The sequence below is a fragment of the Schistocerca gregaria genome, chromosome X, assembly GCF_023897955.1.
Source record: "Schistocerca gregaria isolate iqSchGreg1 chromosome X, iqSchGreg1.2, whole genome shotgun sequence".
NCBI classification, from domain to species: domain Eukaryota; kingdom Metazoa; phylum Arthropoda; class Insecta; order Orthoptera; family Acrididae; genus Schistocerca; species Schistocerca gregaria.
In genome coordinates, this window is record NC_064931.1 from 799,250,011 (window position 1) to 799,270,059 (window position 20,049).

A 20,049-nucleotide genomic window follows, 5' to 3' on the forward strand; every position below is an offset into this window, starting at 1 on the left:
AGTAGGACTTTTGAATATATACTGTGTTCCTACATTATAAATTGCCTCAAAGAAAACAATCTATTGACACATAACCGGCATGCATTCAGAGAATATTTTTATTGTGAAACACAAGTCTCTCTTTATTCACATGAAGTAATGAATGCTATCAACAGGGTACCTCAAGCTGATTCAATATTTTTGGATCTCCAGAAGGCTTTTGAAACCATTTCTTACCAGCAACTCCAACTCGAATTTTGTGCCTATGGAGTATTGTCTCAGCTGTATGACTGGCTTCATGATTTCATGTAAGAAATGTCATAGTCTGTAATAACTGATGTAAAGTCATCAAGTAAAACTTCAGAAGTGATATGCAGCATTCCCCAAGAAAGTATTATAAGCCATTTGCTAATCTTCATATTTTTAAATGGTTTAGGAGACAAACTCAGGAGCCCTCATAGATTGTTTGCAGATAATGCTGTCATTTTCAGTTGGTAAAGTCATCATAAGATCAAAACTAATCACAAAATTGTTTAGGTAAGATAAATGCACAAAAAAGTGACACTTGACCTTAAACAGTAATAAGTTTGACGTCCTCCCCCTACACTACGCTTGTGTGCTCATTCTGTAGTATTGTTGCATGATAGGACTTATGGAGGGTTCACCAAACTTCAAAGAGAGGTATCTCATCTTGAATTATCACAAACTATGGGCCAGTGTGTCACAGATATGATAAATGAGTTGCGATTGCAACCATGAAAACAATGATGTCTTTTGCTGTGGTAATTCCAAAAGAGGCAGGTGCTAACAGATGAGAATCCCCAGACTATCAGTTTAATATGTCATGCTTGCAAAATACTGACACAGAAGAGCTGAGGAGGTAATCTTTAGGGAAAATGAATTTGTGTTCTGGAGAAAAATAGGAAAATGTAAGGCAGTGCTAACCCTATGACTTAACTTAGAAGATAGACTGAAGAAAGGCAAACCTGCTTTCATAACATTTGTAGATTTAGAGAAAGCTTTTGACAATGTTTATCATAATATGTTCTTTGAAATTATGAGGAGTCCAGGGACAAAAGACAGGGAGCAAAATGTTATCTAAACTTATACAGGTGGTGGTGGTGGTGGTGGTTAGTGTTTAACGTCCCGTCGACAACGAGGTCATTAGAGACGGAGCGCACGCTCGGGTTAGGGAAGGATTGGGAAGGAAATCGGCCGTGCCCTTTCAAAGGAACCATCCCGGCATTTGTCTGAAATGATTTAGGGAAATCACGATAAAACCTAAATCAGGATGGCCGGAGACGGGATTGAACCGTCTTCCTCCCGAATGCGAAACTTATACAGAAACCGGACTGCAGTTGTAAGAAGTGCAATTGTAAGAAGCAGTAGAAGGTGGTGAGGCTGGATCATAGCCTGTATACAATGTTATTCAGTCTGTATATTGTGCAATCTGTGAAGGAGAAAGTTGGACAGGGAAGAGAGAGAAGAAATGTCAACTTTTGAGGTTTGTTGATGGCACTGTAATTCTGTCAGAGACAGCAAAGGATTTCGTAGAGCAATTGGACAGAATATATAATGTTTTGAAAAGAAGTAATAAGACAAACATAAACAAAAAATAACGGAGGATAGTGGAATGCAGTTGAATGAAATCAGGTGATGCTGACGGGATTAGATTAGGAAATGAGACACCAAAAGCTGTTGTTGCATTTTACTACCTGGGCAACAATATATACATATATTGAACATAAATTTAAATGATGAACTGTCCAACAGAAGTAAAACATGCACAATGAAGACTTAACACAAGAAAAGAGATTCTGAGGTGATTACACTTTAAAATTTCCTCATTATGTATTACTACAAGCAATACAAGTTCACAATAAATTCAGAGTGTACAGCTGTTTACATTCTGTTAATACCAATTGAGCACTCCCAAACAAGTCTGTAGAATGTTTTACCAACCTTTACATAATCATAATCAGAGATGCTGGCCAGTGCTTACCTTCAGATGGCAAAAGTCCTATTACTACTATATATAGAAACAGGTAATGCAGAAAATACTAATCCTACCTTTGAAAATACATATTTTCCTTCCTCAGAAAGGGGATGGATAAGGAATGAAGATGACACTACAGCTCAGTGCAATAGACTTACTGGTAAGTTTTGATGTTGTTTCATCATTCACAAGATCCCTCCCATGGATTCATCATCACTCATTGGCAGTAGGTTCAAAACCAATATAACAGCACTGTTTGATCATGCCCTTTCCTCCAGTTACTTTTTATTCAGTGCTGTATATTTTGAGCAAATTGGTGGTGTTGCCATGGGTAGTCATTTCTCCACTCTGATAGCAAACTTCTTTATGAAAGACTTTGAACAGACAGCACTCAAATTCGTGAAACTAAAACCAAAAGTCATCTGATAATATGCAGATTTTTTTTTTTTGTAGAGTAGCCCCACAATGAGGAAAAGCTGTAACAATTTTTATAGCATCTGAATTCAATCCGCAAAAATATTCCATTTATGATGGAAGTGGAAGAAGGTAGCTGTCTACCATTTCTAGTTGCCTTAGTCAGAAATCGAATGGCTCACATTTACAAGCATCTAGCTGCCACTACCCTTCACAACCAATGGGCAGCCTTTGAGTGCTGGTGCACTGGGTACATGTTATATCTGATAGAGACAGCATTCAAAGGAGCTGCAACCTGTGACCAAAGATCATGGGTGTTCTTCACATCATATCAGCACAGCTTTGAGCTGGAAACATGATCACTCACATGATCAAGAGGAGAAGAAGCTGTTCAAGTTCAGGGCAATTCTGTGAATTATTCTGCCAGGGAAATCTTGTGGGTCTATGAAAATATATTTGGTGAAATATCTTATTAATTGTGATGGCAGTTTTCAATTGAATGAAGCATGGGAATTGGAGATTTCTTTAATATTTTAAGAAGGAAAACATTTTGCAGTCAATGACACATCTGATATCAGTTAAATTTATTATGTTGACATCTAAATTTTAATTCAGTAGTGACACATTTCATTGGATGGTGTGCATACGGTATCACCATTAGACATGCACCTACATGCCTTGGTTGATTGGTTGGTTTGAGGGACAAAGGGACCAAACTACAGGGTCATCAGTCCCTTCGTGCCTTGGGCCTTGGGTGGAGCAATATTCGAAGAGTGAGCTTAACTTGCCAAAGGGTGCTTATGCTGTGGTACCCTATGCACATGTGCCTCCATGCCAGTTTTTTGTATAAACCTAGTGACATGAATCACCATTCTTCAGTATAAAACACTCACCTGAAGATGGTTGAGTGGTTCTTACCTGAAATATCTTGCCAAGATGTTGATGTCATCTGGCTGCTATCCTGAAACTCCATGTAGTACTTATTATGCAATGCAATCTTTTTTAATGACAAAATGTAACAGATGGCTTTTCGTTAGGGGCAAGTTCTCTATAAAAGAAGGAAAAAAGTGATATCAACATGAATTTTATAGAGCTAGGGTACATGTTCAGCTAGAGCAAGGGTGGGAAAGAAAATCAGCTGTGTCCTCAATGGAACCACTTTGGTATTCACCTTATATGATTTAAACAAGCCATGGAGAACATAACTCTGGATTTCCAGGCAGGGATTTTACCTCAATTCCTCTCACCTGTATGCCCGTTGCTTTAAACACTCTATCTTGTACCATGCGGTTTCTCAAGCTTCCAAAGTTTGCATGTTATAACTGTAGAGCCTTTAGGAACTGGAACTATACATAACACATTAATTATACTTAAAAACAAAGATGATGTGACTTACCAAACGAAAGCGCTGGCAGGTTGATAGGCACACAAACATACACACAAAATTCAAGCTTTCGCAACCAACAGTTCCTTCATCAGGAAAGAGGGAATTAGAGGGAAAGACGACAGGATGTGGATTTTAAGGGAGAGGGTAAGGAGTCATTCCAATCCCGGGAGCGGAAAGACTTACCTTAGGGGGGAAAAAAGGACAGGTATACATTCGCATACACACACACACATCCATCTGCACATACACAGACACAAGCAGACATTTGTAAAGGCAAATGTGTAAAGGCAAAGAGTTTGGGCAGAGATGTCAGTCAAGGCGGAAGTACAAACACAAAGATGTTGTTGAATGACAGGTGAGGTATGAGCAGCAGCAACTTGAAATTAGTGGAAGTTGAGGCCTGGCGAGTAACGAGAAGAGAGGAGACACTGAAGGGCAAGTTCCCATCTCCTGAGTTCTGACAGGTTGGTGTTAGTGGGAAGTATCCAGATAACCCGGATGGTGTAACACTGTGCCAAGATGTGCTGACCATGCACCAAGGCATGTTTAGCTACAGGGTGATCCTCATTACCAACAAACACTGTCTGCCTGTGTCCATTCATGCAAATGGACAGTTTGTTGCTGGTCATTCCCACATTGAAAGCTTTCTTGTGTATGTGCGGATGGATGTGTGTGTGTATGCGAGTGTATACCTGTCCATTTTCCCCCCTAAGGTAAGTCTTTCCGCTCCCGGGATTGGAATGACTCCTTACCCTCTTCCTTAAAACCCACATCCTTTCGTTTTTCCCTCTCCTTCCCTCTTTCCTGATGAAGCAACCATTGGTTGCAAAAGCTTGAATTTTGTGTGTATGTTTGTGTTTCTATCAACCTGCCAGTGCTTTCGTTTGGTAAGTCACATCATCTTTGTTTTTAGATATATTTTTCCCATGTGGAATGTTTCCCTCTATTATATTCACATTAATTATACTTCTTCTTTATTAAAATTGTTGTCCATTGCTGATTTATTCAATAAAGACTCAGTATCAAGTAGTTCGGTAAATACGAGGGTCAGTCAAAAAGTAATGCCTCCTATTTTTTTTTCTACGTTTAATTGTCAGGAAATTTAAATGCAATTACATAGGTTGAAAACCACAACATTGAGGATCATTTTGTCATTTTTCAATGTAATCTCCGCCCATCTCTACAGTTTTGGTCCATCTTTGAACAAGGGCATGTATCCCAGCACGGTAAAAATCACAGCTCTGCTTCCTAAGCCATTGACGCACGGATGTTTTGACGGCCTCCTCATCTTCAAAATGAATCCCACGATGAGCTTCTTTTAGTGGCCCGAACAGATGGAAGCCTGATGGTGCCAGGTCAGGGCTGTATGGGGGATGAGGCAAAACTTCCCATCCAATTTTGACAATCTCGTCAGAGGTGTGACGACTGGTGTGTGGTCTTGCATTGTCATGCAAAAGAAGAACATCTGCCATTGATTTTGTTGGGCGAACTCGCTGAAGACGTGCTTTAAGTTTTTTGAGGGTTGTGACGTATTGAACAGAATTTATTGTGCATCCCTGCTCCAAAAAATCAACCAGAATCACACCCTCTGTATCCCAGAAAACTGTTGCCATAACTTTCCCTGCCGATCGCACAGTTTTGAATTTTTTCTTCCTCGGCGAGCTTGTGTGATGCCACTCCATTGACTGCCTCTTTGATTCGGGTTCAAAAAAATGCACCCATGTTTCGTCCCCGGTCACAATTTTTTTCAGAAACTCATCTCCCTCCAAACGGAAGCGCTGCAAGTGTTGGGAGGCTATTGTTTTCCTTGCCTCTTTATTCTGATCGGTTAACATTCTTGGAACCCACCGTGCAAAAACTTTTGAGTACCCCAATTGTTTAATAATCGTGATCACACTGCCTTTACTAAGAGAAATAATGTGACACACTTCATCTGCAGTCACCCGACGGTCACCACGAATGATGTCATCAACTTGCTGAATGTTGTGTGGAGTCACTGCACTCACCGGCCTGCCGCTCCGCTTTTCGTCAGTCAACGGTGTTTGCCCTTCAGCTTCCTTACAATGACGAACCCATCGTCTAACAGTGCTGACATCCACTGTCACAACACCATACACCTTCTTCAGTCTTTCATGAATGCGTATGGGCGTTTCACCTTCTGCATTCAAGAATTCAATCACACAACGCTGTCTCAAACGAACATCGATGTCGGCCATCTTACAAACTTCTGCTGTGCTGCCACCTGTTGACACAGAAAGTTACTACTGCAGTGGATTGCAGAAGAAGGTTTGAGGAATGGCGCCAAATTCAAATTTTTCACTTAACTTAATTTTTTAAGTAGAAAAAAATGGGAGGCATTACTTTTTGACCGACCCTCGTATTTTAGTCTGGATTTTATCATGTATGCATTTCTGAGGCTGTGCCCCAACATTGTAGATTTTTCCAACTCAGTATTGAAGATACTGATGGAAATAATGTGTGTGAAAAAATTGTTCAGAGTATAATTTTTGCATTCTGAGAGCATGATGAGGGTATTGCAGTTGTACATAAACAGCTTCTGAAGTCAGTTTTGATTACATTATTGCAAATAAAAATGTATTTTATACTATCTGCAATTAATGATACAGTGAATTTTACACTTACAGTTACCTAAATTCATATTACAAAGAATGGCTTAGTATTTTGATACTGTTTTAGCATAGCGAGGACACAAAGTTAATACAAATCATTAGGAATTTTGGGATGAAAAAATTACTTTGTTGATATAGTCAATCTGCAGCTAAACTATATATCTAATATATATTGTTACTTTATTGGTGTACACTCCATCCAATCATGCTCTTCTTGTTGTTGTCTTTCATCATATATTAGTATAACTATACATTTTTGCATTAAACATTTTTAAGGCTTTGTAATAACTAAATTTCTGTTTCAGAATCATCACACTGTACTAAAAAAGCACCTCCAAACTGCTACATTTGAACGTGGTCAGTTGCAACAAACTGCAGCAGAACTTGAAGAAAAGGCTGAACGTTTACGCTATGAACTGGCTGACACTCAAGAAGCTGCAAAAAGCCAAGATGAAGTAGTTGTATTGCTACAGAAACAGCTAAGTTATTTGGAATCTGTGCATGCTTCTTGCCTTGAAGATGCACAACATCATCACCTCCGGATTGCAAATCTTGAACAAGAATTGACGCACTTACAGGACATATGCCACAAGGTATCCTGTCATTCTTCCATAAAAATTAATAATATTACACATACTAAATTATAACAGATGTGGAACATTACTGTTCTTGGATTTCCTTGGACTCCAGCTGACTTTATTGGACGCTTAGTATATTTTGATAAACATGAAATAGATTGTTTTGTTTTAAACAGCTTACCAAACAGTCTTTGTCAAATGCTAATTGCAAGTCTAAGCCTTTTAAGTTGTCAGGTAAATAGTTGTATAACTCATTAGCATATTAGAAATAATATTATTGAGTGAAACACACTCATGAGCCAAACCATTATGACCACCTGCTTAATGGTGTGTTAGCCCACCTTAAGAACACAATACTGTGTGGCAAGGATTTTGTAAGCCCTTGTTAGGTGTCTGAAGGTATTAGGCCCTAGATATGTATAGACAGATCATACAATTCCCATAATTACAGGTCACTAGTTTGTGGGTTTGGAGCTGGTGCTCTATAGCGTCCCAGATGTTTTCCATGGAATTCAGATTAGGCAAATTTGGTGACCAGAACATCAGTGTGAGCTCAGTACCATGCTTCTCAAATCACTATAGCATTGTTCTGGTCTTGTGACATGGACCACTACCCTACTGGATGACGCCGTCATTGTTCTGGAACAGATAAAGCTTGAAAGAATTGACGGGTCTGCATTAAAACACAGCTATCATTGTGTCCTTAATTACCTTTAGCCCACCAGACTGTGTCCATGACACAGTGCATATTTTGAACAGTTATTCAACTGGGTGATGATGTATCTGGGCACAAACATTGACCTGGTGTAACTAGTAATGTTATTCACCCAACCTTACGACATGTTTCCATTGATCCATCATCAAATCTTGAGGATCCCACACTCACTCTAATTGTAATTCATTATGGCATTGGCTCCACATGGGAACATGTGGAGGCCATGTTCAACAATAAGTTATTTTGGTCATGTTCAAAAGAACAGACACCACAGATTTATGTAATTGATTTCCCTTGATGAGCAATGAATCCACCACCTCCAGTGTGTATGCACAAATACATTTGACATCCTGTGGGAATTTCAAATTAGTGAGCATGGAGGACATGTACAAGATCTACGCACCTATGGTCAATCTCTTCTCACATGCATGCCTCCTTGACATTACTGAAATGCAGTTCTCAGCTGGCAAAAGCTACAGAAAAAAGCAGATGTATACCTTGTAACCAAAAGTTACACTAAAATTCTTTTGTTAGTGGAAGGTTAGTAACAGTTAAATGAAAGTATTTGTGTGTGTAAAATTTCACTCTATTATGGTAAGCATGCATACATCACTTACTACCAAGCCTTACTGTAAGCTGTACGAAGTCTGAAAAGTTCACACATGCACATTATTCATAACTATAGTCAGTTTATGGTAATTATTAGTTATCCTTCATTGAAAGTTTACAAACGGATTGTTTCTTATAGAATTGCTAACCCATATGATGCTCAAATCAGTCTCAGATCACAATACCTTCACATTCATGAGTAGGCAACATGCCAAATAGAATTTAGTTATTTAAAATGTCACCAAAAGTTCTGAATTTCACATTGTATGTTAAGTCAAACTCTCTTCCACACTTTACAGCACTTCTCAAGCTTTTTGGTACCAAAATAGCACAATATTAATAATTTTGATTTGAACACCTATCAATAGCTCTGATCACAATGAGATCCAATCCCTAACTCTACTCGTCTCTCTACACAATCAATGTTTCTAGGTCCCAAAATAATGTGAATATGCCAACTTCTGATTGGCAGAAAAACATCACAGCCAATCAGAAACCAGGATCAGACCCACTCAATGCCATGTATATATTCAGAGCCAACCAAAATTTGCCACTGAATCAGAACAGTAAATTAACATAAGTAAATTTTGAAAACCCATAAATATAAAATTAACTACCCCTCAACAAAGCTACTGTACTGAATTCATAATCTCATTTCCACAGTACCATAAACCGCTGAAATATTTTATAACAAATTCCCCAGGACAAATGACTAACACACACTTTGTTCTCAAACATTCCCCACAAGACCAATTACTTCAAAGTATAGTACAAAAACTTTACATAAAACATTATTGCACATTCACACCTTCATTAAGTCTCATAACTAAGCACAATTTATAATAATAATTAATAAACAATTAAAAAATTACACAAACAGAATTGCAAATAAGAAATATGGTATTTTGATTGCACCTCAAACAGTGTCACCTAGTAACCACTACCAGATCACATAGAAACTACATATACTAAGGCATCTGATGCCATCTGTCTTCCACATGACTCATACTGCCTGTCACCACTTTTATCTCTGATCTCAATTGGCATTATGTAAGGTGGTACACCTTACACCTCCTTTAATTATGAATAAGTTTTTCGTGCAAATAAAAATGTTTGAATAATTTAACTCAAACACTGAACCAATTCCAAAACCAAAATAAAGTAAACTACATTTCCCTTCCTTCAGACTTGGTAGTTCTAAACCTAACATAGCATATGACTCACAAAATTATATTGCTTCCAAATACATCAAAATCATTTTTCACACAAAATTAGTTTTTCACACAGTAATGAAATTTCAGTTTCCTGTGCATTTCACAATATTTATAAAATTTTCCTCTTTCGCTCTGGATGGTGTCTTTTTATTTCACATCAATTAAATTCTCTCCAACCTTAATGTTGGCACTTCATTAGCCTCACAGCTTATTCTCCATAGTTCCTGAAACCAGAGTTTTGTGGAAGCCAACAAATAACACTTACATGTTCGTGAAATGAATCATTATTACATACATTTCTTAAATTCCATTTTACAATTAACTAAATTAACACTCTCTATTCTAACTAGTGCATTAGAGTGTCACCCATTTAAATATATTTGAAACCATAAGTAATTAAATTGAAATAATTTCAAAACTTCAGCAAACTATGGTAGCTAATGACATTTTGTTTCTTTACTTAGCTAACTCAAATATTTACATTAAATAGATTCAAGTTCTTTAAAATTGATTTCCATCTAATACAAATCATTCTGTGACAATATTTACAACATAACATAGTTACCACGTCTTATGTAATTTCCTTCATTACAACTTGTGTACAGTCACTTATCTGGTATAAATACTTTAGTAAAGCCACAATGTCTCTCACAATCTTCACTGTAATGTTTTGACTTAATATAGATACAGATTATATACAATTTCAAAAAACATATCTACAACTTATTCTTTTAACCTTCTTTCTTTCCAACTCTCTCATATATGAGTTTGGCTAATGTCAATATTAGTATTCTCTTTCCAAACTTCATTAGATTCTTTACATCCCCACACTAATCAATCAATCTCAATAGCTATAGTCAGTATTTTTTCATGTTGCAAAAATCTGTTAGCCATTTTCTATCAGAACAACATCCCATCTCCTTGCAATAAGTCATCTTACTCCATCATTATCTATTTTTCATCATGACAACACATCTTATTCCTCATTAGTCTCTATTTACTAATATGTTCCTTCACATGTCACCTTTGTAAACTTAACATAATCAATTCAAAGGCCACTACCCATTTTTCATTAGTACAACACCTCTCACTATACCGAGTTACCTTAGATCATCATTAATTACTTTATTTTCACACCCACATCCTGGAATCACTTCAAATTACATTAACCTTTCCTTCCACAATTAAACATTTCTCTCTGTTTATAACCTTTAACATGGCAATAACCCCTGCAGCTTCCACTTTACTGCAGATGTGAAAAAAAGTTAAAGATGACAGTGCAAACTTCAGAATGGCAGAAGAGGAAGATTGACAACATGAAAAGAAATTGAAGTAGTATTGTCAATAACGCAAGTACCTGGTAATTGTCAATTACCTAGCATTGCAAAGAGTGCAATGTGTTCTGTGGTATTTGTCCCAACTCCTTTTTCTTTTTATTGTTCCTTATATCTTAAGCATTATCAAAGTCACAACTTTCAAGGGCCAACTTCTGAATCTATTTTTCCCTTACTGTCCAATTACTAGAATCCATTTCTCTCTCCATCTTACTTTCATATGGTTTAACAAAATAAATGTGCCTGCTCAACACTTTCATTCATACCACATGTAACAGAACTTACGTCAATAAGGTGCAGTTCATCACTTATAGCTTCAGCTACCACAACATCAACACCTTTTCCCTCCACATAAAACTCTCTTACTTCCTTAAAGTGAGCACCCTTTTGTGCATCACTATTTCAACCATAACATATGGCACATGAACCACTGCCTGTTCATTCTAAATTTCCACCTCTTGATTGGAGTAAGTGTCCCTTTTTGTACATTACTATCTACAGAAACACCAGCTTCAGGCCCTATTGTCTGTACTCTATAACCACTGACTTTCAATGAAGCAGACTCCACTTTACTCCCTTCAATATTATTACTGTTGCCCGTCGTTAATCTCGTATCACCACAGTATGCGTTCATTTCATCAAACTCCACAGTTGGCTCTAATTTATCATCCAGAATGGATGCCAGAACCTTATCACTTCCAAATATAACTTCTACACAGAACATTGAATGCTCAGCATCTAAAATACAACAAAAATTAATTTTTGCCCTACTTTGCAAGACTTATTTATTTTCAAGAGATGGCAGGTCTTACAAGTATCAAAGATTTCTTTTCCAAATCACCTAATCCACAGAAGGTGTGGTCACATCAGATAGGATAGACCTCAGGTGGAATAGGAGTGGCACAGGAGCAAGAAATTCCACTGGAACATGTAATGGTTCCCTGTACACTAACTCCACTGATCAACAACCCACCTCAGTTTTTCAGGCATTATGTGAAACCAGTGGCAACATTTAAGTGTAAGAGTCTTTGTGGCACATCAGAGTGGGCTTTAAGGTGCAGTGCCATCTTTCCAACAAGCCGTTGCTTGCTGGGTGGTAGTTGGTTGTCCAGTTTTGCTGAAAACTACAAACTTTGACAACTGCTGGAACAGTGTTGACCCAAATTGGCATACCTGGTCAGTGGTAATGAAAAATGGACACCTGAAATGTGCCACCCAAGTTTCCATGAATACTCATGTGATAGTCTCCATGGAAATGTCTCATCAGAATGGCCTTTGCACACCTTGTGCAATGATTCACTGATGTAAATAAATACCTACAGCCTTCAGAAGGGGAGAGGGGTCATGCCCAAAATGCATGGCAGAAGTCGGGAATTGTCCCACTGGAGCCTGCACGTGGCTTCCTGCATTGCTGCATTGGCACTGAAGGCAAGTGCAGGCCCACTCCCATACATATTTCTTGATTGATGATCGTATGAAGTGGTCCATCACCAACCTTACACAGGCATTAGTTCCTAGGTGCACCAGGTTTGGGACACCATCAAATACTTTTCGTCAGAATTTAGGAGGAATGTATGGGTGTGGTCTACCAGTAGAAATGTCACAACATATGTTAGATGACCTGTGGGGTACATCCATCAGTTGGAAATGCAGACCAGTGGAAGAGTTTGTCAACAAAGACTGTAGCTGTGTCTTCAAAGTTTGAGCACTTGCAAGTTTGGAACAATTCAACTTTGGCATTATCCCATTGATGCTTGAAAAATAGTGCGCTATAATATTGACAGCTCCATGGATATGGTGCATATCTGTAGAAAAGCAGCATACATACTTGATTTGGTGAGCCTGCCAAGGAGAACATGAATCACTGATTTTATGGAAACCTGCCATGATGGGTTTATGGTTGGTGAATATTGTGACAATTCTGCCCTAAATGAAGGGGCAGAAATGCTTGACACCCTCATACATCACAAGGAGTTCCCTGTCATATGCAGTCCAATGAGTTTGTGCAGCATGTAACTTTTAAGAGGAAAACATTCAGTGGCTGCCAATGTCTGTTCACCTATTGAGAACTGGCTTGCATTGACTATGAAGACTAGGTGTGCTGCTGACCTAATCACACAGGCTGTTTTGCTGTTCCAGGGAGGTTGCATTGATAAAAGTATGCCATTCCTAGGAATTGCCTGAGTTCCTGACAATGTTGAGGCAGAGAGAGATACACAACAATTCTAATGTTTTATGCATTGGAAACAGGCCCTGGGCTGACAGTTTATAGCCTAGGAAGGTCACCACTGGTTCCCTGAACATCCACTTGTCCTCATTAATTGTTATTTCATCATCACTAAACCTATTTCATACATCTTTCACATGCTTGTGTTCCTCATCATTTTTGGAGAATACCAAAATATTGCATAGGTAGGCAAAACAGTAAGGAAACCCTCTTAGTACACTGTCAAAAAACCTCTGCCAAGTTTGGGTAGCATTTTTGAGCCCAAATGGCATTACTAAAAATTCAGATAGCCCAAATGGGATTGTCACTGCCATTTTAGGTATTTCTGGTTTGCCCGTGGGAATCTGGTTGTAAACCTTACAGGAATCCAACACACTGAATATGGTCACACAAGCTAATATATGAGTAAAGTCTTGTGTGTGTGGCACTGCATATCTGTCCATCACAGTTCAACGATTCAGTTCCAGATAATCACCAGACAGACACCAAAAACCATTTTTCTTATGGACAAGGTGTAACAGGGAGGACCACAGAGTCTTGGATGGTTGAGTGATTGCTTCTTTTAACACCCCATCAAAAATGGCCTTCATTTTCAAAGGCGAGCAGATGTGAGTCTATGAACATGGTAAGAGACTGGTGGGCCTGATATTGTCTGAATGAGGTACATAATCTTGTGCTAACCATGCCCCTTTTTGTTCCAATCTCTGTGGCTTGCATGCTGCCACTGCAGGTGAAGCAGTGGGGAGCTGTTGCTGTGCCGCCACCTGTTTTATGGTCATTTGGGCCATCTGCAGGTCAGACTCATTCTTCAACATGGTAACCTTCAGCTTGTCTTTTCTGACTGTAACTTGTTGGACATGCCTCTGTTTGCACCAATCTCCTCCTCCAAATTATGGCTGGTCAATTGCACATTGCAGCAATAATGCTCCCACCAACTTCTGTCATCCTCTGATGTAGGCGTGCTGAGGTTGTCTGATCTTGGGTACACATAAGATGTTAGCTACCCCTGTATTCAATGGATAATGGCACCATCAGCAGAATGAATGAGACATGGGTTGTGTAATTCCACAGTTGGTTCATGTTTTTCCAGGAAATCGGTGCCCAGTATAGGTTAGCCAATATCAAGCAACACAAAGGTCTAGTTACATTGAATCCAGTGTTTTTTTCAGTGTTAATAAACTTTACCTACAGCCATACACTTAAAGATATTTTATTTTATTCTGAAAGCAACCAATTTCAGCAATTCATTTTGCCATATTCACTCCCCATACACTTAAAAGTATGTACCAGCCCAAGTCCCGTGGCTGTGGTGGACCAACAGAGACCAGTGTTTTTTGTTCACATGTTTGAATGACCGAGTCATCGACTATTTGAACCTTGTCTGTGTGTCTATCTGTGGGGAAGGAATTAACAAGTGTGGTGCTAACATCTGACCCAGTGTCAAACAAAACCACCTGAACCATAGAGTGATTAAGGATGAGCAGCCTTTGTGTAGCTGCATATCTGACAGCTGCTGAAATTGATCCCTATCACATAGACTCACACTGAAGCAGGCGTGTTTTCCACTCCTGTGTGTTTAGGTGCAGGTGCTGGTCATTATGCATGGCTGCACTTAAGGTGGGCCATGAGAGATGTTTGGGTGTGAATATGACACTGTGCACTTTCTAGCTTTGATCTGAAATTCTTTGGAACCAACAATAACCTATTTCTATGTTTATGTGTCATGGAGGATGCATTGTGTGGCAAGATAGTGTGTGTACATCCTCTACCACGATGTCATGGTGCTGAAAGTTTTGCAGCTTGGCTGTCAGCTGATAAATGGGGCCACAGAGAGATCTTTGCTCACATCCAGCAGTCACTGGGCAGCTGTGGCAGCATAGGCCAGTTCAGTTGTGTTGACCAGATTCATCCACACTTAAGGGGATTTTTTAGCCATGGCAGTTGCGGTGGTGGCCACCATTGCATGTGAGTTGAGCAGGTCATGCATTCTATCAGCCACTTGCAGCAGCTCAGTTAATGACCAGCCTTGATGCATCATAAAGGTTAAGCACATCTGCAGAAATAACTGTTACTAAATGTGTGAAAGTAAGGTGTCTGACAGCACCCAAGCATCAACCATATTGCATAAGTGGCTCCAAAAGTCTGAAAGCAACTTATTGCTGCACTTCTTGTGGTACAGGACTTGAATTAGTGATTGATCTATAGATTTTGTGCCGCAAAAGATTAGTGCCATCTTCAACATGACATAAGTTCTCTGTGATGAGAATGTAAAATAATGATTAATGTGACTAACAAAGCTTGTTGGTCTAGGTTGCAGATCACCTAGGTGAACTGTTCAAAATCATCTACAGTTTTTCCTGTATTAAAATGTTCTCTGTAAACATGAAACACATCTCTGGGTGTTCAGGCACAAATGGTGGGGCCCAAATTTGCAATTGAAATGTGGGTAGGCTGCAGAAACTGGTAAGTAAAATGTTTGTAGCACGTGGAAGTTGTACCTTGACAGGTGGTGGGAAAGCAAACATGTTCACATTTGACTTGATTTCAGTGTGTGCTGTAGGCAGGCTGTGTGAAGCAGTATCTTGTGACAGTGTTACATGAAAAAATGGCATGACCGACTCAGTTGGAAATGTAACACCATGGATGTATTCGGTTTGAGAAGTACAATCCCTTGACACCATGCAATGGGGAGTTAGTTTTATCATGTTGAGTTCCTTCTTGATATTTTGGATGGCACCGTCAAAGTCACTTATGTGTAGGAACTCATGCTACATAAAAGAACATATATATTTAGTTGTGCTAAAGTGCACTTAACTTCGTCACACAGCATAACATAACAACAGCAACTTACATCAAGCGGGAAATGAAACACACTTCTGAACCATTAGTCCAAAGCAACTGGCCCTGCAGATAATGCAGACAGCATGTTGTTCACTGTTGGTAGTCACTCTCACAACCTCAATCACATATGTTAATTTTATGAAAGATTCAGATAAAGAAATAATGTGGAAATTCTGCTTAACACTTACAATCTTAGTTGTGTTGTTAATTTTTACACCAGGGTTGCACAGCAAAACCCTAATTGAGAACACATTTGTAGGTTAGTGATATAAATGTTTACCCAGTCATCAAACATTAACAGTTGTTTCTCTAAGAAAAGAATAAATGATGTTAGTTAGTTATTTGTATGTTCTGTGGATCATAATTGTGACTGCTTGCTATGATATGGAACGACTCAGTTTTGTTATTACAGTCCATCTTATTAGCAGAAAATATGCCAGTGTGCTTACAGTTTACGTGATCTATTAAGGATTTATTATATGCATACAGTGATTTATACTTACAAGTTTTCAATTAATCTCTCTCTCTCCCTCTCTTAACACAAAATCGTACTACTACACATTCAAATATTCTTCTATGGAGTACAAGTTAACTAGCAGATATGATTTCAGTGTGTGTTTCAAGTTAATTTTATTATCCATTAAATTCCATATATCCTGGGTAAGAGGCCAAAGAATTTCATGGCTGAATGCCTCACTCCTTTCCACGTCACACGAAGCCTGAGTGATGGATAGTATAACTCAATTCTCCTTTTATTATTATAGAAATGAATGTTCCCATTGTTTAAAAATGTGACTGATTGTTAACAACAAACTTCATAAGGGAGTAAATGTATGTGAGGCTGTTGTCAGTATTCCCAACTGTTTAAAGGGCTCTTTACAAGTCATCCTAGAGTGGATACTACATATTATGCTACTTTCAATCTTCTGTGCAACAAACATTTTTTCCTCAGTGATGAGTTACTCTAGAACATTGCCCCATAAAACATTAGAGACTGAAAATAGAAAAATTAAAATCTTTTGTCAACTGCAGCAAGTACAAAAAGAAAAAATGTTGCTCCACCCACCAACACATGGTTATTGTCACAACCTCTCATGGATGGTTCATCAAGTCACCAAGAAGAGAAGAGGCAAGCAACAGGCATTATGGCACAACCTGCTCCTTCAGTGTAATTAAGGAATTCATTCAATTCTATTCAAGAACCACATGAAGAAGCCACACAGCAACAAGAAACAAACAGAAGGTACTACCAATCATCTTTCAGTATAAACATAACAATGGAAAACTTTGTGAATAACTTAAAATTGTAGCATTCAATCCACTCCCAAATAGCTTGTCCTCATGGCCACAAAGGATTATGTAATCATCATTGACAAGGTTGGAAAAGAATGCATACTCTGCCACACATTTCTGGGCATCAACCTTTAACATGTCAAGGTAATAACCAGAAGCAGTCTGCAAAAATTTGAAACTAAAGACATCAAAGAAACTCTGGAAAAATTAGCATTCTATGCAACAGTCATAACATGAACAAGGATGCCAAGCATACAGAGATAAATCTCAATGGTCATTGCTGTTCTGCCAGATACAGAGGAGCACAGGAAGTTCCTAGAATTTACCAGGCTGTGTGCATTGTGGGTCACAGTAGAACCACTCAATTTAAGAAGAGGACCATCAATATGTTAGTAGTGTCAGGGACTGCAACACATTGGTAGGCACTGTGCAGTGCCATTGAGAAATGTAAAATGTGGCGGAAGTCATGCAAGCTGAAAATGCAAAATGCCAAGAATTTAAGTTCTGTCACTGCATACGTCAAAACCCTGCCTGTTATAGGAGATGCATCACCCACAAAAATGCTATCAGATAACAGTGAAGTTTTCTGCCACTTGGAGAGAAGATACAAACAACACATAAGACAATTAACAGCAACAAGGCACTGACAAAAAACTGAGAGTGCAGTGCAAATGCAACAACTAAATGAAAGGTGCACAACACAATCACACATAGTGCCCCAATGATAGAAATTGTGCATGGCCAGCAGTCTACCATTGGACAAGTAAAAGAGCACACAACTGCACAGCAGCAGCAGTAACACCAAATTACTGCAAGATCCAAGAAGATAAAAATTGTAGCGACCAACTAGCAACAAAAATTCATACAAATGATATTATGAGATTGCTATGACCTCTGCTGAAAGCCATCATCAAAATTACTAAATTGTTAGCTACCCTACCTACCACCATCACCACACCATCCAGGATACTGTCAGAAATATAGAGAGCAAAAACAGCAACATTTTTCAGTGTCTGCCCGAAGCAGCTGAGCAGAAACTGGCAATGGAGTGAATGAAGGACTACACCAAGAAAATGTACCAACAGACCAGAAGATTGTGCATCTCAGTAATACAGTCAATCTCTTCTTGTGACCAGTGGCTCTACTAAACATATAGTAGAGCCACCTAGAAAGAGAATAGGTTTATTCTAATAATAAAACTAGCTCCCTAGAAGACATAATAAAATAAACAAAGTTCCCATCAGACCTTAACACATGAATAGTTGACAATACAATAAGGTAACAAGCTGCACCATACACTTTCATGGCATACCATGGTACAAGGAATATTGCAGGAAAAGTAAGTCAGCTTTTTTAAATTTTCATCTCCCAATTCAAGTATTATCTGCAATGCAAAAGTTGCAGACATAAGCCATTTAAGAAGATCTGTAACATGTGACTTCCAGCTCTTGTTGTTATCAATACAAACAGCTAATAAATTAGAATATTCTTTTTTTTATCAACACTGAATTGCAGGTACTGTGTTTTATCTAAATTGCAACAGTTCATTTGTGGAGAACCTGTTATTAATTCTCAATTTTCAGCTAAATACTATTTACATTTCAAGTGTTGAAGTTACTCCTTTAGGCTTGAGTATAATATTTGCATCATCAGTAAAGAGAGCTATTTCTGCTTGGATATACGATGTACAATCATTTGTATACAACAACAAGAAGAATGGTCCCAGTATTGATGTCTATGACTGAACTCTAACAATTATTCCTAAATTTTAAGGTACTGTTTCATTGTGTACACTTCCTGACTTTCTTACTGCAACACTCTGCATCCTTTTAGTTAGACAGAATAGAAACCAGTTCCCAACATGATCCCTATTATCATAATATTTGAGCATTTTTAGGAGAATGCAGTGAAATGCACAATCAAATATCTTTGACAAGTAACAGAAGATACCAGTAGGCAATATTTTGAGATACAAATTTTGTATATTCTGATTCTTTAATTGAAAAGTAGCATAAATAGCATGTTCTGTGGAGAGATTCTTTTCAAATCCAAATTGAGATTGGCTAAGTATCTTATTTTGAGGGAGCTGTATGATTGTTTTGCATACATGATTCCTTCAAGTGCTTTCAAGGAGATGGTAAATAGTGAGACTTCTTGGCAGTTATTAATATCTGCTTTACTACTTTTTTTTTGTACACGGGTCTGGCAATAGTGTATTTCGGTCTGTGTGGAAATAAATGTCTCCTTTGGTAGTGGTATGTTGTATATGTGACCAAAATCATGGTATACATGTGACAAACAGGATGTTAGTACTTTACTCAAGATATTATCAACTGCATGAAAACATTTGGTTTTGAGGGATTCAATTACATTCTTAATTTCTTTGGCAGAACATGGAGTACCTGTAATTTACCCACATGTATGAGGCACTGGTTCTTGTATGAATTCTGTTGCTTTGTCTCTTGAAATGTGCATGCCAGTCTTTTGAGCTAAAGTAAGGATGTGATTATTAAATACACTGACTACCTCAATGCTATAATTTATTATTCAGCTGTGAAGTCATTACACTCCATAGCTGATGCCCTTGTTTCTCTTTCAACTATTACCCATGTAGATTTAATTTTATTATCTAAATTATTGACTGCAGACGTTGTAGAGATTTTTTGGTGTTTTAAATCACTTACCCTAACACAGTAAAGTACATAGATACATTAACCCTTGTTCCATAGATCATGAATATGACGTTTCATAATGATGTGGAATGTGTTACTTTAACATAAGTTTTCTTTACACAAAATAAGTAATTAATTATTTTTAGTTACTACTTCATAT

General features: G+C 38.1%; 1 protein-coding gene across 2 annotated transcripts in view; it reads left to right on the top strand.

Moving 5' to 3' along the window:
• LOC126299386 (uncharacterized) overlaps positions 1–20,049 on the top strand; it is a 478,915-nt gene that overhangs the window by 292,766 nt on the left and 166,100 nt on the right. For both annotated transcript variants that reach the window (XM_049991253.1, XM_049991254.1), the window contains exon 11: positions 6,712–6,999. In XM_049991253.1, the coding sequence (XP_049847210.1) occupies positions 6,712–6,999 (288 nt within the window). The remainder of the gene's footprint in view (positions 1–6,711; positions 7,000–20,049) is intronic.